Source organism: Pelmatolapia mariae, linkage group LG23 (genome assembly GCF_036321145.2).
Source record: "Pelmatolapia mariae isolate MD_Pm_ZW linkage group LG23, Pm_UMD_F_2, whole genome shotgun sequence".
Taxonomy (NCBI): Eukaryota; Metazoa; Chordata; class Actinopteri; order Cichliformes; family Cichlidae; genus Pelmatolapia; species Pelmatolapia mariae.
Genome location: NC_086246.1, coordinates 15,598,829 through 15,622,971, shown reverse-complemented (window position 1 = coordinate 15,622,971; position 24,143 = coordinate 15,598,829). Strand labels below are relative to the sequence as shown.

At 39.3% G+C, this 24,143-nt stretch overlaps 1 protein-coding gene across 5 annotated transcripts in view; it reads right to left on the bottom strand.

Moving 5' to 3' along the window:
* Nucleotides 1-24,143, bottom strand: part of LOC134621309 (FERM and PDZ domain-containing protein 4-like) — a 114,848-nt gene that overhangs the window by 27,294 nt on the left and 63,411 nt on the right. For 4 of the 5 annotated variants that reach the window (XM_063467736.2, XM_063467735.1, XM_063467733.1 and 1 more), the window contains exon 2: nucleotides 9,814-9,936. In XM_063467736.2, the coding sequence (XP_063323806.1) occupies nucleotides 9,814-9,851 (38 nt within the window). In that variant the 5' untranslated portion in view covers nucleotides 9,852-9,936. Of the gene's footprint in view, nucleotides 1-9,813; nucleotides 9,937-11,020; nucleotides 11,657-24,143 lie in introns of those variants that run through there. The other variant, XM_063467732.1, reaches the window with a different exon arrangement.

The following is a 24,143-nucleotide window of genomic DNA, read 5'->3' as shown; positions in this document are numbered from 1 at the left end:
GTGTGCCACCCCAATATATTTAGTGGCTTCCATCCGGGCACCCTATGGAAAAATTCTAGAGCTGCCCCTGGTCATTGCATGAGATAATAGAATAGAGCATTTATTCAAGAGACTCCAGTTAATTCTATGCTCAGCATTATTAGAAATTCCAAGTGAAAAAAAAGCGATGGGGAAATTATTCTGCTACCCACGAAGCTGCCTGCTTTGCAATTATATTGAGTAAATAAAGGAAGGTTACTGTTTGTTGTTTGGGTGTAAAAAGATTGGATAGGATTATGTAAATCTATCCCACAAAAAACAAGCTTAGAAATATCATTTTGTATAACATAATTTTCATTATCTCAAATTTAATTACACTATTTAAAAAGGCAAAAAAATAAAGGACTCCTTTCCTTTAACTTTGGCTTTAACTCACTTTCAGTTCAGACAATTTGCTGACCTACTTACGAAGAGTGACATAAAATAAGTTGCCAAATAGTTTCTCTTCTCGATGACATAATGGGCACAATGACTATTACAGGGATCAAATCTGTCCCGCAGGATAAAGAAGGTTTTCTTGGAGAACATGACTAAATGCACATTAGAATTCAATCACTAAAATTCAGTTGTACAGAAGAAATCATTTTAGCTGAGACAGAGATCCTTAAACTTGGAATGAATGATATGAGCTGTGCAGTCAGCTGGTCATAAATCAGTGCTCTGGCTCAGGTTTCAAACATTTTATGCTTAAAAGCCACTTATAGAAGAGAGTACAGGTCTTCTGTTCACTTAATCGCTCAGATTTGCAGTCTGGAGGCAATTTGTCTTTTGAAGCCGTATAAAAGTCTGCAGGCTGTTCAGGATAAGAACAGTTGGCAGATCTCTTGCATAGATGACCTAAGCCTTCCTGAATCCTTCTGAGGAGCGGGAAACACCAGTTCCAAACTAACATAAGCAACAGGGACACACGGATACAGCTCAAGAGATAACTGAAGTGGAAAACTGTTTGGAACAGGGACAAAGTAAGGAAATATAAGTGTTGCAAAGAAGGGATCAAATGTATCTTTCTTTGTTTTATTTTGAAGCAACGATAACTAATGTGGTTAGTAGATGGTTTTGACCACACATACACAGACTAGCATTACAAAAACACACTTTTAAGCTATTTATATTTTTTGTAAATGTAAATTTCATCTGTTGCATGACTTTTATAATTATAGCATCTGTAAGCAATGCTAGCATCACAAACTCAAAATGCTTTTGTTTAAAGATAAAAGTCATTAGCTCAGGAAGATAAGTGGATAAGAAGATAAGTTTTGACTCTGATTTTCATTTCTTCTCATTCTTTTTAATCAGGAAATGCTTTATTTGATTTTATTCCAATCAGTAAAGAGATAGCATAAAACAGTTCTTTAACACAGTGCATGTTAGCTTTCTATTGCTAACAATGACATCCAGGAGATATTAAAGGAGCAACTTGAACCGATGTCAGTTCAGCTTTTATTTTGGGATCTTTCAACCGTGCCAAGACATCTAGAAAAGGCAGTGGGCCAACGGGTATTTAACATCAAAACATTTGCTAGGAAGATAATAAAATTCTAGCTTTTACTCACCAAAACTAGCATACAAACTTCTTAGACTGTCTGCTCCACATATAAACCATATTTTTCATTGGATAATTCTATTAAAAATGCTCTTAAAACATACCAACAATACAATCTCAATGGAGAGGTCCAGTTCAATGAGTTAATTAGGCAGAAACACCCTGGATTTTAAGCCATAAGAAAATCCCAACAAGTGAGTTATACAAAAATGTGGCCATTAGGTTTAGTTTTTCAGTACTGGAAGTTAGTACTTAGTCATACCCTTACTCCTTTCTCACATTTACTGTGAAATAAAAGGATTTAATTCTCTCCATAAAGCTTGAAAATGGAAACAACCAGAAAAAAAAGAAAAATTATTAAGAAACTTGCCCTGTGTGTTTAGCAGCAGTCAGCAGCCACGTGCTCCCCAGGACCAACACTACTTCTAAAGAGGGCTTTAGTGCATGTTTTGGCGCTTGGAGAGGAATCCAGTGGAAGCACGAGAACATGCAAATAGAAACACCCTGCATCAGCCAGATCTTCTTGCTGTGAATCGATAGTTCTCTGCTGTTGGCGGCCATATGCGGTCACCTCTATTAAATATAGGTTAATATTAAAACTTTCACATCGCCATTTTCTTTGTCTTATTGCAAGTCATTGCACTCGGGGTGAAAGCACCACTAAAATGTAAATGTACTGTATTAAATTACTTCTTGCCCGCTGAACCTCAGACGTCTGTCTCAGCTGAGACACTGAGAATGCAGACTGCCTGTTAATTAAGAGCTGATATACACTTTCAGTGGGGTTAACTCATTCTTTCTGTCTCTATCCTAGCTTCCTTTCTCTTTTGCAGCTTAAAAGGCTCCCTTGGCAGCTGCTGCTTCCTGTCTGCACATAAAGTCCAGTACAGGGTGTCTATTGTTGCCTGGCCAGCATCCATCCCATTGTTCAGTGCCTACAATCCATACAGTAGATCATATGAAATTTCTGCCTCGTGCATACTGACATTTATGTGCAACTATATGAATACTCACAAAAATCATTTCTTTTACTGTCTCAGGTGGTTTGAGACTTTTATTTAGGAACCAGTGAAATATATCTATTTATTATAGCATATCTACAGCTTTGCCTAAATCTGCTCAGATGATGAAACACGTTCCAAACATCCACAGTATACCAACATCTCTGACCAATCTGAATCTCTGCCCCACTTCTTGTATGCCATTTATTCCACATTCTCATTCCCTAGCCCATTATCACATTGATCTCTATTGTACATTCGGCACAGAAATCTCAGAGTAAATTTGTCCGTGACAGAGCATGTTCCAATCTGCAATGCCGGTTCATATTCCCCGTCAGGATCGGTGGGATTTAATCCCGCAGAAGGAAAGACGAGGGCATCACGGGGTCAAGGGAAAGCTGGAAACAAAAGGTCAGATCCTGGTAATGTTTCTGAAATTCCAGGTTCTTGCCTTACTGGAGCGGTAGCCATTACTGAGGTTTCTACCACTAGGCCTCAGCCTAGTGTGACACATGGTAATAGATGCTAGAGAAATAACTGAACGATTGAGCAAAAAAATAATAATAAAAATTTACGAGGTTTATTAAAAAACAAAACACGATTCCTGGAAGTAATGGTTGGCTGTCTTCCTTTCAAGTGCAGATTTAAGTGAGTGCATTTAAACAATAGAGTCATCTTTCATCAGATAATTTCAATAGATACCCAACAACTGGGCAAAAAAATGTAATACAGTCAAGAACAAAGCAGAGCATATTAGAGTTATATAACAGGCTTAACAGACCCAGCTAACCTAGTAATGACTATCAGGTACCACACAGTTTAAAGGTGTATGCTGCTATAAAGACATGTGAAATTATTGATTCAGTTTTTCTGTTCTGTTTAAATGATTGGGATCGAGTCATTGGACATATGACTTATTGATTACTAAAAAAAAGAAACCTCTTGTCCAAAGAAAGCAGATTAATAGTGGAAGTTAATAGAAAATGCTATGGTTTGTAAAATACACACTATCGCAAAACCAAGTTCAAAAATATGGCAAGTATATACTGGCTAATAGAGACAAACTCATTTGTTATTTGGATTTTTGACATTATTTATAATTGTTTTGGGGAAACGCAAAGGAAAGGACAGCAGGGATGGGTGAGTGATGGGTATATCTGCAACTTGGCAGCTCATCTCCGAGCAAGCCATGGCTCTTCTCTTCTCTTGACAGGCTGCGCTTCATGAAAGCAAAGTTTGTGGTGAGCTTTTGACTTACTTCCAATTTACTTCCAATGCCTCATACTAAAATGAATGAAGGAAAGGGCAAAAGGCCAGTGTGATGGGCAAGATTTGATTAAAAACAGTATAATCACTGAAATGTAATTAAGAAATAGTTTAGCTTGCTATTTATATATTATAGTATTTAATGGTTCTTGGGCAACAACTGTAATAATCTAAGTTTTCAAAATCCTGAAAACTAAAGCCCTCGTAACACAGGCCTAGAGACCAGTCAGTGATCCCACGGCAACTATCAGTTCAAATCAATTCATTTTTATTTATATAGTGTCAAATCACAGCAGTCAACAGCAGTCATCTCGAGGCACTTTATGCTGGAAAGTAAAGACCCAAAAATAATACAGAGAAACCCCAAAAATCAAACAACCCCCCTTTGATCAATAACTTGGTGACAGTGGGAAGGAAGAACTCCCTTTTAACAGGAAGGAACCTCTGATAGAACCAGGCTCAGGTCTGCTGTCTGGGGTGATGGGAAGATTACAGTATATAAGACACACTGCAGAAGAGAGCCAAAGATTCATAATAACTAATGATTAAATTGATTGTTAAACTAGAACTACAGGTTGCTAGGGAAAAATGTATTGCCACGGTTGCCTGTGAAGGTACCAAGTTATCTGCAAACACTTGCCAACTGCTAGCTTACCGGTGGTAAATTTGTGAAGGGTATGATGCAAATGACAAACAGAGACTGTTCACCTTCAAAGTAAAAGCTGGGCCTTTTGAAATGTGTTGGCAGCAGTAATAAGGCACAGTTTTATTGTGAAGAAAGACTTGTGTTTTCTGTTTCTGCTTTGCTTCACACTTTTTAATATTTTAGCTATCATTCACTGAATAGTTGACAAGTATTTGCAGACAACATCTTCTACACAAGCACCTTTTTACCACCGATTTCAGCCAGCCACAGGCACCAACCTCCAGTAACCAGTCCCTAGCCAGTTGGGAAAATATACATTCTTCCCTAGTGAATGGAGGTTAAAAGATGGTTACAGAGACCAGTCTCTAGGTCTGTGAGACCTAAGGGACTCGTCTCATGTTAATAGAGAAATCAGAAATCTTCACAGAATCCCACAGACTCTACGCGCAGCTGAGCATGTGCATAGTGTTCTTTATGCCAGCACCTCGCTGCCAGTGAGTTGAGCATGTCCTTATGGCAGGAGGTGTCTTCCTGCATGACAAATTTGCAGAGACAACAGCCTGCATATGCACTGATGGAATGCAAATTACCTCAAACAATGGCTGCTTTTGTAGGCCGCTGAAACAATGGGACTGTTACACTGCTTAATGCATACTGCATTTCCACTGTTGTTTATATTCCTTTTTGACAGCTATTTAAATATATAACTGTTCATATATATATTAGTGCTGCCAGTGTTAATCTCGTTAAAATGACGTTAACGCCATAACCGCATTAAAGCGGCAAATTTCCGTTAACGAATTAACGCTAATGGTTTATATATACAGGATGGGCCATTTATATGGATACACCGTAGAGCTGGGCGATATAAGATTTTTTCATATCACGATATGTTTTTTTCATTTCAGGCGATAACGATATATATCACGATATAAGCCAAATAACTATATTTGTAAGATTTAAATGTGCCGTTGCTCACAAGTAAAATGTGAAATAATCAGCAGCTTGTCTTGATTTTAATATTTATTTCCCATAATAAGTTCAACAGGGTAGATGTACTTAAGGAACATGAGACTTTTTCAGATAAATAAAGGCAAATATTGCAAACTACACAAAAGGCAGCCGCTAAAGCGTTTAAGTTTCAAAATAGAACAAACAACAGACTACTAAATTGTCAATTCCACTTAGAAACAAAATATTAATTCTAAAAATAAATCTTAGTTTGTTTTACAGAAGAACAGACAAAATTGACTAACTTTTGTCAATATCAAATAAACTGAGAACTAAAAGGAAATTTTCAATCTCTCCTTGTTGTATAGCTTTCTGAACTTTCTGAATCCTTTATCATCTGCAACTGAAAATAGTTGTGGATGATTACTATACCTTTCTAATGTGACGTTGTTGTCCCTGGCTCTCTTTCTCTCTCTCTCCCTCCCGCTCTGTTCCTGTGCTACTGCGAGTGTAACTACCGCCCCTCCCCCCTCTTCCCAGCGCAAAGCACAAGGCTCGCGTGCGGAGTGAAGCGAAAAAAAAGTGCGAGAGAGAGAGAGAGGGTGAGAGAAAAAAAAAAAACCCACGGCTCGCGATAAGGAGCCGGCTCGCGTCGTTCACGTCAAAGATCCGGCTCTAAGAGCCATTTCGTTCGCGACCGACACATCACTACGAAATACCTTCGCACTACGGAACTTCTATGGCCCTTCCGTTCAACAATCTCTCCGGCATTGGAACCATCATCTGTTTTCTCTTTGGTAACCTGGTCACCCACGCTCTCGGTTGATTTTTCTCTAGTCGGCACACTCATTTCCTCCATTACCGGGGCGGCACGGCAGCTGGATGCTTCCCAAACAACTACACATGTGCGGCTTGGCACTTGTGCTGTACGTAACAAGTCACGTGACGTGACACTGCGGCTGTGATTGGTTCGGCTCTGCGCTACTTAATTTGGATTGGCTGTTCTTCTTTTCTTTTTTTTTAAGAGAGCAAGAGAGATGAGGTCTATCGAGAAAAAGTTATTTCGCAATACATATCGTTATCTTTCTATCGCCCAGCTCTAATACACCGTAATAAAATGGGAATGGTTGGTGATATTAAAGTCCTGTTTGTGGCACATTAGTATATGTGAGGGGGCAAACTCCTCAAGATGGGTGGTGACCATGGTGGCCATTTAGAAGTCGGCCATCTTGGATACCACTTTTGTTTTTTCAATAGGAAGAGGGCCATGTGACACATCAAACTTATTGGTAATGTCACAAGAAAAACAATGGTGTGCTTGGTTTCAACGTAACTTTATTCTTTCATGAGTTATTTACAAGTTTCGGATCGAAATTGTGTTGATATCTGGTGAATGCAGTAACCGGGTCATTGCAGCAGATTTCAATGCAAGACACCCTACGAGACCACCCATCTCCCATGCTACAGTTAGCAAACTGCTTGCTAAGTTTCGTGAAACTGGTTCAGTGTTGGATTTGCCAAAATGTGGACGCAAGAAAACTGTCACTAATGAAGAAACATCAGTGGCTGTCCTAGCTTCATTCAGCAAGAGCCCACAGCATAGCACTCACTGCATGTCACTGGAGAGTGGCATTGGTCGAACATCCCTTCGTCGGATATTAGCTACTCACAAATGGCACCCTTACAAACTCCAGCTACTGCAGCATCTCAACGAGGATGACCCAGATCGGCGCACAGAATTTGCAGAATGGGCAAAACAAAAATTGGAACAGGACCCTCAGTTCACGCAGAAGATTTTGTTCAGTGATGAGGCAAACTTTTATGTGAATGGTGAAGTTAACAAACAAAACCACCGCTATTGGTCTGACACTAACCCACATTGGATGGATCCCTCCAAGACTGTTGGAACAACAAAAGTGATGGTTTGGTGTGGTATATGGGGTACAACGATAGTGGGTCCATTCTTCATCAATGGAAACCTCAAGGCCACTGGATATTTGAAATTGCTACATGATGATGTGTTTCCCTCTTTATGCACTGAAGCTGGCACGTTCCCTGAGTTTTTCCAGCAAGATGGTGCACCACCACATTATGGGTGCCAGGTCCGAGCATTCCTAGATGAACAGTTTCCTGGAAAGTGGATTGGTCATCATGGGCCAGTTGAATGGCCCCCAAGGTCTCCCGATCTGACCCCCTTAGACTTTTATCTTTGGGGTCATCTGAAGGCAATTGTCTATGGTGTGAAGATACGAGATGTGCAGCACCTGAAACTACAGATACTGGATGCCTGTGCTTAGGGATGGGTATTGATAAGATTTTCACGATTCCGATTCCATTTTTGATTCTGTTTAACAATTCGATTCTTTACCGATTCTCTTATCGATTCTTTTTAAAAAAGGAGAACACTAAGGTCGATTAGCTTAGAACTTTGTTTTATATCTTGAACAAGATAGAAATTTAGGAGTAACATGGCCTTACAAACCCAACAGTGAGATCTTAAGAGATCCACAGCCTACGGCTCTTCAATGGGGTGTCACAGGATCCCCAGGAAAAAAAATTGTAAATGTAAAATAATAAAATAAAATAAAATTCTTCTGTAGCAATAACAAAGTGTAACATAAATTATTCTGTAGCAATTACACAAGAATATCCAGTAATCTCCCTGCCTACAATTAAACACATTCACTTACCGAAAATCGGGGGCATCTGCTGTGGCAAATGGGTGCAAGCCTTTTACCACAAACACTGCTTGGTGACATTCGTCTATCCTGGCCTGAAAGGAGACGCTACCGGTAGACTGCAGCGAGAACTGCCAGCATCTGAGCCAGCCAGACTCTGTCTGTCTCTCTCATCATGGTCACCTAAATGCAGCGCACAGTAATGGCAGGTTTTGTAATAAGGCAGATCGCGCTAACATAATATGCACTGTTAGTTGATTATTTACCTGCCGCATTAACGGGAGAGGACGTGCAAACATTACCGCTGCTGCTGGGTTGAGATTCACGAGTCCGGAGCGGAATTAAAAACACGACATTCATTTAAGGTTATCGTGTGTTTTGTGAGCAAATGCTTTTGCATATTCGTAGTGTTTCCTCCCTTAAATGAAATATCTACTTTGCAAGTATTGCAAGTTGCCCTGTTGTCATCCGTTCTCGTAAAGTATAACCAAACTTTTGAGCGTTTGAGCCGCTTAGGCGCCATGTTTCCTGCCAGGTAAATGAAGCTCTGCAACGTGGTGACGTCATTCGGGGCGACTGGAATCGATAAGGGAATCGTTTGCAAATATGGCAAACAATTCCAAGGAATTGAAACAGTGGGAACCGGTTCTCAACAAGAACCGGTTTTCGATACCCATGCCTACCTGTGCTGGCATTTCTCCTGCAATGTTGCTATCAGTGTGTGAAGAGTGGGAGAAGAGGGTTGCATTGACAATTCAACACAATGGGCAGCACATTGAACACTTTTTATAAGTGGTCAGTAACTTGTAAATAACTCATGAAAGAATAAAGTTACGTTGACACCAAGCACACCATTGTGTTTCTTGTGACATTACCAATAAGTTTGATGTGTCACATGGCTCTCATCCTATTGGAAAAACAAAAGTTGTATCCAAGATGGCCGACTTCTAAATGGCCACCATGGTCACCAGCCATCTTGAGGAGTTTGCCCCCTCACATATACTAATGTGCCACAAACAGGACTTTAATATCACCAACCATTCCCATTTTATTACGGTGTATCCATATAAATGGCCCACCCTGTACTATAAATTCCACATACTAGTCTTTTTTTCTCACAATTGGGATGTTTTTTTTATATTAATGATTCTGTTCACAACTCTTGGTAAACTACTCTAAAACTGTTACATTGTGATGTTGTATATCAGCACTACCAAACTAGCCTACTACTAGTTTGGGCTCCATCACAAAGACTAGTTTCATGTATTATTCCCATTTCACAACATTCTAGGCCTATCCATCCATTTCCACTTATTCATTTAAACCTATCCCAATTGCCATAGGGTGAGAGGCGGGGTACACCCAGGACAGGTCAGATTCATATTCACACCTATGGCCAACATAGAATCATCTGTTAACCTAACCACATTAACCACATTGTAAGTCATCAAAGCAATTAGCCATATAAAGATAATTGCACTGCAAAAACCTTAAACATTTAGACTTCACTGAACATGACTTTTGTCACACATATGGTTCATATACTGTAGTTTTTCCATGATGCACCCACATGTGATGCACTCATGCAATGATTTATGCACAATTATTGCATGAGTGCATAACTGTGCATAAACAGAATGACACCACACATTTAAACACATGCATGCCAGTGCTTATCATCATACATACTTGGTGAGGCATTCCCGTCCCTCCCTGGCGCTGTTCATGCTGTCCCAACTGTATGGGGGCCCCTGGAGTCCTCCCCAGGAGCCTGGGCCAGGAGGCGGCCAGCCTGATGTTTTGTTCTTATGGCTAAAGAAATGGAGCAAAGGAAAAGCAAGCACATTTTAAGAGACAATTAAAGCAAATAATGTATTCCAGACTAAAAATAACTGCTCGATTAAGTATCGATTGGCTTTTGTTTTGGGTAATAAAGACAAACAGCGACCGTCATCTTTAATCGAGACAGTGAAAACCCGGTAAGATGGATAGCATTACTGGATTTCAAGACTACAGTGTAACAGTTTTACCCAGTTTTACCCAGATTTTACTCCATTTGGAAAATGCAATCATCATACAGCATTTAAATGAAACTAGTATATTCAAAATAAACTCTCAGAGACACTTTGTGCACCTCTAGTTTGATTTTTGCTCATTCCAATTAGTAAGACTTCTTGTCTCCCAGTGTGAGATCGCACTGCTTAGTGCAATCGACCGCAGTCAAATAACAGCTCATCGACTCCGCAGATAGGCAATCGATGGCTGCACGCACGAGCGGCTCCACGGTGGTCACTCAGCAGAACGGTACGCACGCGGTGAGGGAACACACCGATGTGACAGCTGATTCTCTTATTGCAGATTAAGCTAACAATGCCATTATGGGTTTCAGGAGGGTGGGAGTCCACGGAGTCAAAGGGGAAGAGATGGGAGAAGAGCCACTGTGGCACCTCAGTGGGAATTATACCAGAAAAGAAAATGATGAGAACTGGATGTATCATCTTAGTGAAAATTTACAGTAAGTCTCACATGCTACAGTGACTAATCGCGCACAGATCATTAAGCACCTATCCCCTAACTCTCCACGGAAATAATGGGCAGCATCTGCATGTGCTCATCTTTACTGTTTGATTTATTTTGTTTAGACTACTCCCTCCCTCTGCCACAAACCAGGAGAAGTTTATGCCTGCCGGAGCAAGTTGATGCATAGCTACGGTAAGAATTAGAGTCTTAGCGGCATTTCAGTGGCAAAATGCAGACTCGTATTTGATCGAACAGCTGATCCTCCAGTGCTTTCTGCACATTTAATGTTCCCGCTCTTGCTTTTCTCAAAAGTGACTGAGGCAAGCTGTTCAGTCACCATCTGACACACATTTTTAAAGCAGGTGAAATTGCATACTAGATGAGGACGTCATCGCCGTACGAATCCAGCCAGTCCATTCCCATATTGTGCTCTTGATGGGTTGAATACATCAGTCAGTCATATCATAGCGTGCTGTATACGAAACAGAAAACTGTCCTTTGACTCAAAGTGTATGATGGCCTTAAATATAGTCTAAAAGGGATGTTTCAGCTGTCTCCAGACAAATATTTTGCATTTTGCAGAGCTTAAAAAGATGAACAGCTGATTTTGGAGTTATCCTTAGAAGCAACAGATCCATTTCAACACTTTTCGGCTTTTGAGTTCCACTCCTCTCTATTCGGTTTCCTTCCACAGATTACGCTTAGATGCTTCTGTTTCTGCTGATCTTCAGTCATCTGGAAGAAAAACATATCCACTCTCCACTTTAGAATCCCAATCAGAAGCTCTTGCACCCAGAAGACACACTGGCCGTGGCGTTAACGGCTGTGCAGATCTCCAGTGTGCAGCCAGACATTCATCTATTTGTCATTGTGCTGCTGCTGGTGCTGCTGCTGCTGAGAGCAGCTTTGGTCCAACCTGAACTAAACTGCTGTGGCCTCGTCTCCTTTATCCCATAATCCCTCTCATCACAGAGAAAACAAATCCACGCTGTGTGTGTCTGCGAGTGTGAGCATGAGTGTTTCTGTGTGTGAGCGTGTTCAGCTGTGTATAACTATGTGAGGATGTGTGTGTGTGTGTGTTTGTGTGTGTGGAGGGGAGGGGGGAGTAAGAGGATTTTGGGAGACCAGCACCGTGTGTATGGAAACGCCGCTCCAGCTGAGAGCTGGAGTCACACGGCAGGAAGCAGGAAGAAGAAACTGAAAGTTCACCTGGACGCCATTGTTGCTTTACTTGCCACTTTTGGTCTTTTTGCAGAAAAGGGGAAAAAAAAACAAGATCTTTAACTAAGTAGACAGGAATGTCGTACAATAAAACTAAAAAGATGAGCGAGTTATAAAATAAATGCTAGTGTTAGCATAACAAGCTAGATGTGTTTAGAGTGACAGTGCTAGCATGCTACTCCCCAAAATATAATTTTTTTTTTGCAGAAAAGAGAAGAAAAAACAACAGTTCTTGGCCTAATGAGACAGAAATGTTTAACAATAAAACGAAAAAGATGAGCGAGTTATAAAATAAATGCTAGTGTTAGCATAACAAGCTAGATGTGTTTAGAGTGACATGCTACTCCCCAAAATATAATTTATTTATTTTTTTGCAGAAAAGAGAAGAAAAAACAACAGTTCTTGGCCTAATGAGACAGAAATGTTTAACAATAAAACTAAAAAGATGAGTGAGTTATAAAATAAATGCTAGTGTTAGCATAACAAGCTAGATGTGTTTAGAGTGACAGTGCTAGCATGCTACTCCCCAAAATATAATTTTTTTTTTGCAGAAAAGAGAAGAAAAAACAACAGTTCTTGGCCTAATGAGACAGAAATGTTTAACAATAAAACGAAAAAGATGAGCGAGTTATAAAATAAATGCTAGTGTTAGCATAACAAGCTAGATGTGTTTAGAGTGACATGCTACTCCCCAAAATATAATTTTTTTTTTTTTTTGCAGAAAAGAGAAGAAAAAACAACAGTTCTTGGCCTAATGAGACAGAAATGTTTAACAATAAAACTAAAAAGATGAGTGAGTTATAAAATAAATGCTAGTGTTAGCATAACAAGCTAGATGTGTTTAGAGTGACAGTGCTAGCATGCTACTCCCCAAAATATAATTTTTTTTTTTGCAGAAAAGAGAAGAAAAAACAACAGTTCTTGGCCTAATGAGACAGAAATGTTTAACAATAAAACGAAAAAGATGAGCGAGTTATAAAATAAATGCTAGTGTTAGCATAACAAGCTAGATGTGTTTAGAGTGACATGCTACTCCCCAAAATATAATTTATTTTTTTTTTGCAGAAAAGAGAAGAAATAACAACAGTTCTTGGCCTAATGAGACAGAAATGTTTAACAATAAAACTAAAAAGATGAGCGAGTTATAAAATAAATGCTAGTGTTAGCATAAGAAGTTAAATGTGCTTAGAATGACAATGCTAGCATGCAACCCCTCAAAAGATAATGATTTAGCAATTGTAATTTGATTACTTAGTGTCAAACCTCTGGTAATACACAGTGGCCAAAGTACAGCCAAGACTTAAGGGGGTGCATGAGGAGTTTTAATGGCTCAAAAGCAGCATTAGCTTTACTAAAAGTGAAATGTGTAAAAAAAAAAACCAACCCAAAAAACACTACTATCATTTCTGTATTATCTGTCCTGTTGTATTAAACATGTCAAACATACATACTATGAATGAGTACTTGCCCCATTTCTTATTCCTTGTAGTTTTGATATGTCATATCAAACATATTTTTAATATTTGTCAAAGATAACCTGAGTAGATACAAAATGCAGTTTCTTAATGCTGATTTCATTAATTTAATCCAAGCCTACCCGGGCCTGTGTGAAAAATTAATTGCTCTCTAAACGTAATAACTGGTTCTGCCGCGCTTGGCAGGAGGAACTGCAATCAGGTGTTTGCTATAACTGGCAATGAGTGTTTTACATCACCGTGGAGGATTTTGGCTCCCTTTTCTTTGAAGTATTGTTTTAATTCAACCACACTGGAGCTTCTTTTTTTTTTTTAAATCACGAACAGCCTGTTTGAAGTCATGCTAAAGCGTCTCATTCAGATTTAAGTCTGTAATTTGATAGTCCACTCCAAAACTTTTATTTTATTGTTTGTTTACTTTTCATAAACCTTTCCAGACTGATCGATGTCAGTGACTTTGTTTCTCAGCTGTTTCTTTAGAAAGTCGCTTGATGTGTTGCTTTTTGAGATCCTTTAGCTTATTTCTCTTTCATTCAACAGGGCCTGAGTGTAGCTTTTTTTCCCAAAAAAATTTGATTAATCACAAAGGGGACAATTGCTTTTTTTATACAGGGTTAGGTGGGTTTGGATAGCTTTTGTCCCTTCTACTCCTCCTAATATTGAAATTTTGTCAACACTAGTGACACCTTTTCAGTCACTGTTACAGTAACTTACATTTTACACTGTTACTTTACAACTAACTTTGTATGTATGGACAACATGGACAGTTATAAATGACTCTTGGGTATTTGGTTATTTTTTAACACGTATTCATAATGCCATGAAAGGGAAACTCTAACCCAAATGAACCGTTGTATAGCTAACCAAGCAGTTCTTAGCACCTAAAATTAACCTGGGGGTAAAAATGAAAATAAAACAATCACTAAGGAGGTGACCGAGTGGGATTATACGTACTGTCAACTGCTGCTAAATGAGTCTTTCAGATCCTTCAAAGATGAAAAATGTCAACTTGCTGGGAAAGGTAAAGCCAGAGTTACTGAAATTAAGGACCATATATCTGTATAATATAAAAGACTTCATAGTTACTGTTTATCAGACAGTTTTGTAGACATTTAAGTTTATAACCAAACTCTAACATGGAAAATAAAGCCAGCAATCTTATTCAGTCCAGCCTGGGTAAACACCTGGACCATTACTGCTCTGTATCAAAATCTGTCAAAATAATTTTTCAAAATGGAAAATTATAACCCTTTAATTCTATGTTCAATCAATAAATTCGTAACTTTGTTCGGCATCACAAGTTTTACAGCAGCATGTTTAAGATAACATTTTTATTATTAACCGCACTGAAATGTTTTCTATCCCTACAGATGATTCAGGCTTCTTTATTGCTTCTCTCAATAATTCCTAATATTTCCAAAATGGAAGGGATTTCTTACTAAATAACGTCTGTGGAGAAACTTACAAACTTACATAAAAATGAACCCTGAAACCACACCGTACCTCTGTCTAATTGAAGTGGTAAAGCTTAATTTGTGTACACAAGCCCCCACTCATCCCTGTTTCCTCCTTTGAAGAGTTTTACTTCAACCTGCGGTCAATCCAATATGCATTCAAAAGAGACAGCAGGGTCCTTTGTTCATAGGTTTGCCTTTGCTGAAAAGGACAGTGTATTGACTTCAAAAAGGTGTCTTTTCTTTTAAATTGATCAACTCATGTTTCTCTCCAAAACTTTATCCAAGGGATTGATTTCTCTCAGTCATTCACACCACTCCTCAAAGTCGTTTTACAAACTCCATCAAAGTCTTTCTCAGTCTTTCAAAAATGTGTACAGGCAAAAACTGTATTTAGTGAAAGAGCGTTAGCCACAACTGAGTGAAAAGATAACTTTCAGACTTTATCATGATAAGACCATTAAGCATGGATTAAAATTGTATTAAAGTGTAACAATACTGTATTGATTAAATCATTTTAGGTTGAGTAAAATGTTTATAAATGGACCACCTTTACGCTAGGCTAGAGCTAAATGCTACAATTAGCATGTTTTCTAGATATTCCATTTGAGAATCTCTTCAGAAATGTATCACTTTCTAAATTTTGTATTTACATCAAAATGGAAAAAAAATATTATCTGTCTGAATGCATTTAGCTTTTCTGATAACCATGAGCTTTTTTTTTTTTTTTTTTTTTAAGTTTTGACTTTTGACACCCAATGAAAAATGTTACCTACGAAGGTTTTTGAAATCCATCATGTGGGAGATTATGAATATCACATTTGGTGACAAATTTAACCAATTTATCTTAAATAAATATTTTACCAAAAAGGTTAACCCACTTTTGATGCTAAAAATAACAACTTTTATTGACTTGACTTCTTTTCTTTTTTTTTTTTTTTTTTACATATTAAGCTCCTGAATTTTATAACATCAGTAAAGTTTAAGGCAAATTATAAAGTTAGTTGCCTGTTAAACAAAATCACACTAGAAAGACAAAACCTACAGATTGTAACAGAGTCAAACAATATTTTTCATCTGCTGCCTAACGTTTAGATGACTGTGTGTCATGGACCGGCTGTGTGGCAGGCAGGAAGTGGACCCAAACGCAAGCTCACGGAAGCAGGAATAAACTCAAAACACAGCTTTATTGCTGGACAGAAAAACGGCGAAGCAAACTGATAAGGAACTACACTGGGAAATAATACACTAATGCACAGAGAAACACACGGCCATGAATGAGGGAGAACGCGACACAGAACTGAGGGAGACGCAGACCTAAATACACAGAGGGTTAACGAGGGGAGTGGGAGCACACGAGGAACACAGGTGACACTGATAATCATAACAAGACGAGGCAGGAGTAAACGCAACACTGACGGGAGACTGTCAAAGTAAAACAGGAAGTACAGAGGTTCAGACAGGAGGAGAGAGAGCACGGGGAGAGCACAGACATAACGGGCTGGGGAAAACATGGAATAAAACACAAGGAGAGACGAGGGCTCACAGATACACAGAGGGGCACACAGGGGGTAAGAGTAACCAGGGGGAAAACACATAACAACGTAACAGAGCAGGAACCATGGCCTAAATACAGAACAACATACTAAAAATACAAGAACCAAAAATGCTGGGCCAACACGGCCCAGGATCATGACACTGTGAGTTTTAACTTACATCAGTTTTATCTCAAGGTAATCTGTTAAAAACTAACATGAACAACCCATGATAACACATGAAGTGTTGCTAGCTAGAATTATAACATGAATGCCATATTTAGCAGGAGTTCTACTGTATAGAATTACAGCTACCTTTTACTCTACTGATAACATATTTTACTATTAGAAAAAAAAGAATACATTTACATTTAAAATAACACTGAAAATGAAAATAAAACAGTGTGTTTTTTATGTATTAAAAACATCAGCCTACATATTGATATATATTAATATATCATTCAGTTTCAATTTTAACACTCTTGCTAAAATGAACATTGTATTTTTGTTCTAATAATTTATGCTGTTAGTAAATATATATGTTACTTTTATCAAAAGATGACTAATGTAGTTCAAGTCATCTGTGAGTTACGAAAAAATAAAAAAATATTAAAAGTGCCCCCACTCTTCTGTACTTAAAAGGACTTTACATAGAATATTTCTTAATTAGCTGTTTGTAATTTGGCATTAAGTAATCGACACATGATTATGGTGGTATTTTTGAGTGCATTAGAATCCCCTTGCTTTCTTCCTGTAGTTAATCTCTGCTGCCAGTGATTTGTTATGGCCGGTCTTTCATTGACTCTCATTAAAGATATCGATCCTCTCAGTCTTTACATTAGCCTGTTTTAAACACTAAGAACAAAGAGTGATTTATTAGACTCAGTCTATATCCTCGTACATATACAAAATCACAGTATCAGTTTGTGGGACCTTATTACACCTGTATATATTTGCACACATGGTGAATAAATGTCTGTGCTTGCAAAGTAACAAAGACTGCGGTTGGTCAGATTGCTTTTTGCTGTATCATATGTCAAACCCCCACGGAAAACGGTCGAGCCAGCTGGCACGGACTTTGCTCCTCGGCCACATGCTCCAGTCAGCAATAACGCACAGCCCCAAACACTGTGCTCAACAAATGTTTCATTTCTTATGTCCTGCAGCGATGATTTGGGCTGTTACTGTCCAGTAAAATAATCCTTAAGGGTCAGGCAGCACGTATGCCTTATATACAGTAGTCTATCAGATTGGATTAAAATGCTTCTTTTTTTTCTCCAGTATGATTGTTGAAGAGTTCATATAATATCGTGCAAATCAAAAATCACTAGAAAATAGCTTGAATGATTATTGACTATTGGCTTAGGCTTGGGGTTAGAGTTGGGCTAGTCTAAGAAATTTATGACATTCAGTATTGTGTCAAAGTTTTAGGCACTTCAAAGGTTTTGATTCTTATCCATCAAGCAATGCTATGACAGAGCTCTCTGGTCAGCATCAAATTCGTCCAGCATCATGACAGCAACCCCAAACAATCAGTCATAAAAAACCATTTCAGCGACAAAAAGAACAAGAAATTCTACAACAGATGGTATGGCCCCCACACAGCTCTGATCTTAACATCCTGAAGGCAGTCTGGGATTATATGAAGAGAAACAGCTAAGACCAGCTAAATCCACAGAATCGTAAGACATTTAAAGGCATTACTTTAAGATCAGAGATCAGCCATACTGTGATTTTCTTTTCTTTTTTGTTCTCTTCAATTCTCAATTACGTTATGCTTATGTGCCGTGTCTAAGCGGGTTCTCTGCTATTCGCTCTTACCTTATATGTGAGCGCGCTCTGCTTTGGACCACTAAACCCTGACATTATCGGTCTCTATGTGACACTCTTTGAAGGAAAATGGGGTACAAAGAAGGGTCTGAGTCACTGAGCCATTTCTGCATTGGCCTTTACTGACACACAGTTTCAGCTCTGACTTTGAATCAGCAGAATTATGATTCAAACAAGATGCTGTAACATTTCAATGATCCAGCCTCAAGAATGAGGCCATTTGAAGGACCGTCTCTGCCAGTGGCCTGTCCACTTATTACTGCATGGAGTGAAAATAATTTTGTTTGACCTCCCTTTTTTGAATAGACTATAGACACACAACACGCACAACCACAAGGGGAGATATTACATTTTCAAATCCCCTCAAGATCTTTAGGCAGACTGAGTGAAACTGCACAAAGGCAAAGCTCTCCCAAGATGCTTTAGCCTACATTATAACAATACTTACTGCAGTCAGGAGGGTAAAATCCACCTCCCCCATCTTGAGTGGCCTTGCCAATTCCCACCACTTTACACTCTACAGAACAACTAGGGTAATTTCAGATCAAGCACACTTCTGTGGGAGACTTATTTTCTTCCTTTTACAAGCTGAGCAGGATGCGTCTCAGAATACAAGGATGTGTTAGGTGAAGTGGTCGGGAGGAGCTTTGTGAGTTCCCTTCATCTTCAGTTCCCTCACGTTATAACATGCCAGTCGAGTCTTCAATAAAAATCGTTCGTCACAATCTATCTTTCATAGACAGAGAATTATTAAAGTGATTTAGGAAAAAATCTGATCGTAGGTATTTCACCTGAATGGACTTGAGATGGTATGCAAAGAGAATATATTTTTACTTGCTGTGATTTCGCACTACCAAACACGCAAAGGCTCCTTTGCAAAAACTTCACAATTAGCCTGAAGTAACGGTGTGCATGTTTCGAGAACACCTTCTTTTAACTCAGCAGGAGGCTCCATTAACAACACCCTGGCTCTGGTTTAGAGGTCCCGCAGAAGGCTGGATGTCTTTCCTCTGGTTTAAAGTTTCACAAATAAAGAGGAGTGAGGGAAGCAGACTTAAATCCCATACAGACTGTGATAACAGCTTGTGGGTTCGTTGCGTTTTACACTGTGCAAGCGAGCACCGTGTAATAAAATCTTGGTCACAATCTGTGCCGTGTTGTGCTATAAATTTTGGAGCGTGTCAGATTGTGTGATGGATGCCTGGGAAATCGGAGCTTGACAGCATCACTTAGAAAAATTGCAAACAGAGACGTATCATAATATCATCATCTTAAATCATCCTTTGGCTCAGTAAAGTCTATCAAAAGGCAACTTTTAACCATCGCAGCTACATTACTATATGCATTCACATACAGTGGCTTGCAAAAGTATTCGGCTCCCTTGAACTTTTCCACATTTTGTCACATTACAGCCACAAACATGAATCAATTTTATTGGAATTCCACGTGAAAGATCAATACAAAGTGGTGTACACGTGAGAAGTGGAACGAAAATCATACATGATTCCAAACATTTTTTACAAATAAATAACTGCAAAGTGGGGTGTGCGTAATTATTCAGCCCCCTTTGGTCTGAGTGCAGTCAGTTGCCCATAGACATTGCCTGATGAGTGCTAATGACTAAATACAGTGCACCTGTGTGTAATTTAATGTCAGTACAAATACAGCTGCTCTGTGACCGCCTCAGAGGTTGTCTAAGAGAATATTGGGCGCAACAACACCATGAAGTCCAAAGAACACACCAGACAGGTCAGGGATAAAGTTATTGAGAAATTACAAAAAGATTTCCCAAGGCTTGAACATCCCACGGAGCACTGTTCAAGCAATCATTCAGAAATGGAAGGAGTATGGCACAACTGTAAACCTACCAAGACAAGGCCGTCCACCTAAACTCACAGGCCGAACAAGGAGAGCGCTGATCAGAAATGCAGCCAAGAGGCCCATGGTGACTCTGGACGAGCTGCAGAGATCTACAGCTCAGGTGGGGGAATCTGTCCATAGGACAACTATTAGTCGTGCACTGCACAAAGTTGGCCTTTATGGAAGAGTGGCAAGAAGAAAGCCATTGTTAACAGAAAACCATAAGAAGTCCCGTTTGCAGTTTGCCACAAGCCATGTGGGGGACACAGCAAACATGTGGAAGAAGGTGCTCTGGTCAGATGAGACCAAAATGGAACTTTTTGGCCAAAATGCAAAACGCTATGTGTGGCAGAAAACTAACACTGCACATCACTGTGAACACACCATCCCCACTGTCAAATATGGTGGTGGCAGCATCATGCTCTGGGGGTGCTTCTCTTCAGCAGGGACAGGGAAGCTGGTCAGAGTTGATGGGAAGATGGATGGAGCCAAATACAGGGCAATCTTGGAAGAAAACCTCTTGGAGTCTGCAAAAGACTTGAGACTGGGGCGGAGGTTCACCTTCCAGCAGGACAACAACCTTAAACATAAAGCCAGGGCAACAGTGGAATGGTTTAAAACAAAACCTATCCATGTGTTAGAATGGCCCAGTCAAAGTCCAGATCTAAATCCAATCGAGAATCTGTGGCAAGATCTGAAAACTGCTGTTCACAAACGCTGTCCATCTAATCTGACTGAGCTGGAGCTGTTTTGCAAAGACGAATGGGCAAAAATTTCAGTCTCTAGATGTGCAAAGCTGGTAGAGACATACCCTAAAAGACTGGCAGCTGTAATTGCAGCAAAAGGTGGTTCTACAAAGTATTGACTCAGGGGGCTGAATAATTACGCACACCCCACTTTGCAGTTATTTATTTGTAAAAAATGTTTGGAATAATGTATGATTTTCGTCCCACTTCTCACGTGTACACCACTTTGTATTGGTCTTTCATGTGGAATTCCAATAAAACTGATTCATGTTTGTGGCTGTAATGTGACAAAATGTGGAAAAGTTCAAGGGAGCCGAATACTTTTGCAAGCCACTGTATATGGTTGATCTGTCTGTTTTTAATGTCAATCAGCATTAATCAAACTGTTCAACTGTTAATGAACACCAACTCAAACAAACACTCATCACAACCAGTGTATGCAGAAGAGCATCTCTAAATGTATAACATGTCAAGCATTGAAGCAGATGGGCTTACAGCAGCAGAAGAGCACACAGCCAGAAGTGACCATATTTGGATAAGACGGTGGCGTGCCAAGTTATCAGTTAATGTTAGCAAGCTAGGTTAGTACGGTGAATCAATAGAGTGTATGATTACATCTCAGAGACATAGATACCTGCTAATTAGTACTAAGCAACATACTATACCAATAAAATGGTAGAATTTCTCTCACTTCTTGGATGGTCTGTTTGTAGAATTATCAGGCATAAACACAGAAAAAGGTCCAGGTCAGTGATTTGAATTAGCTGTGAGTAATCACTCCCTGTTTCTGCTCCCACTTGTTGTTCCATTAGTTAGGCCTATTTTTAAGCCTTAAACCATTTAAATGAGGTAGTTGTCATGAAATTCAGCCCCCCCATACTTTTGTTCTAAACAGATGAAATAGCTACAGAGATGGCAATCAGGCAGTAACCATGTAACTTGAATTTAGAAAGTATGTATTTCAACATAGGAGCATATGAGGATTGAGTGGCTTTTGAAGGCAGCCTCAAGTGGCCATTTGAGGAACCACAGGTAAGATTTTATCCCCGATAGCTGTACCCTCGTTCGTTGCATTAGGTCATATCTACCTTTAGTGCAAAGCAGAAAAATTGACTTCCTGATCTAAGATGCTATTGCACAATATACAGTGTAAGTCTGGTGAGAGCTGCCAGTCTCATCAAAGATGATTTGTTTGCACGAGGGCTGCAAACACATCATCTCATAAAATTCTGCATTCGTCGATGTGGAATTTTATTGTCGGCACATCACGTAAATGTGTTTTTGTAACTGCAATACACTACAGGAAGTTATGGGGGCAGTAATGCCTCTATGGTCTACCAAGACTGCACTCTCGCTACACTCTGCTACTAACGAAGCAGAGTGTAGCGAGAATGGCAAAACAGAAGAATGGAAAAATATGGAAATGAAGATTTGAAAAACTGTTAAAAGCATTTCTCACAAAACAAAGTTAAATGCAGACTGTGTAAGGCGAAGCTTTCCTTCCACGACAGCACTACTGCAGTGCATGAGTATTTAAATGAAGGCACCCTGGAGCTGTGACATCCATTACAACCATTAAAGAGGAGTAGCTACACTGCTTCCTAGGTGTTTTTTTTCCTCGCATTAATATTAGTGTTTATTCTGAATAGTAAACCTCTGCCACTTAACATTAGGTAGTTGATTAGTAATAGTCTTTTCTAATTTTGTTTTGTTCTGTTTTACTAGTATTAACAGTGGGCGTATAGATGAGTTTGACCTGCTCATGAACCTCTCAAATGGCATGACAGAGCATCTTTACCATGGCTACCAGCTGCTGGGAACATCATCCAAAAAATAAGAGCAAGCCTCACTCCAGAGCATGTCCACTGCAATCTTGGATTCATGAACTGAACCGTATTACCTAATATTTTGACTTGTTTCATTTTTATCCTGACAGTCCCATTGAATAAAGTGAAAAATGCATTTGATTATTTTCAAATTCCCGGGTTATTATTTTCATTTGCTGTGGGATGAGATAACAGGGTGATATTCACAGGTGGGCAGGCTGGAGCCTAGAACAGGAAGTTTGCCTACAGGAAGCAAAGATGAGAGTTATTGAAATAATAGTTGAACAATCGACTAATCGAAGAAAAATTAGGCAGATTAGACGACTATCAAAATAATCGTTAGCTGCAGTCATACTTTGCACACTGCAGTCAAGTTAACATCTCATCTAAATTAACTGGATTTGCACTACTGTCAGTAAAACAGGAGCGTCCATTGATCTGGCATCAATCTGTCACTTGAAATTTCTTAATTGGCTTGCTAATATGGCTTCTCCCTCTTCCGGATTGTACTCATTAAAACTCTGAGTTTGCACAGTCTCGGGTCCTAACCAGATAACTCCAGCTCCTGAATGTCCTCCCGCGCCGTCCTCACCCCCCTCTCCTCTCTCATTCCATTTGCTGCCTTTTCCCCCCCATCTCTCCTACTTATTCGGTCTTCCCGCTGTTCATAAATGAAACATTGATGAATGCTGTTAAAAGTTGCCCTAGAAGTGCTCTCACTTTATACAGCTTTACTATCTGAACACGACATGCTTCGGCTCTCAGCGCATTTTCCACACACGTGCGCACACAAACGCCTTCTTTTTGTGTGAGCCGTCGAATATTAAATCTCCATTCAGAAAGCTCCCCCAGTATCTTTCAGAGTTTGCTTAAACAAGCATAACAGAATTTTAAAAAAAAAATACAAAGCACACAGACACACAAAACACTGCAAGAGTTTCACAAAGTTGCTAATTTGCAGCAAAGGCTTTGGAAACTCATAGAAGTTACACATATGCAAATTCAATGAATGCAGGAAGAAGTATTTTATTGACTCATCAACTCCACAGTTAATGAATTAATACATCCAGATGATCCCTGCTTACCTTCCAACCAACAACCAGCAACTTTACAACCATCCAACATCACAACCTATCATCAGGCCTATCATCTATCCCCAGATAAACTGTAGCCTGACCATGTTTTTGTGCATCTCGCTTAAAACAGCCCAACCTGGCCTAGACCTGTCACCTTTACATGTTGGTTGCTACTACCTTTCATACCAGTGTCACAGTGAACCAGTGAACAGGAAGCTGCTGTCACAATTTGCAGTTACACAAACAAATAAGCTATAATATGACTGTTTTTCTGTTTGTGAGCAACAACACCAGAGCTACATAAATCACCGAAAAACAATCTGCAGCAATTTTCAGTGGACTGGAAGAGGCTGGTGTTAAAGCCATTTATCAAAATGTTTTTTTCTCTAACAATAAGGTGATTTATTTCGTTTTGACCATGTCCTCTCAGGCTGCCATGACTCTAAACGACCAGATACAATCATTTGTATTTCCCC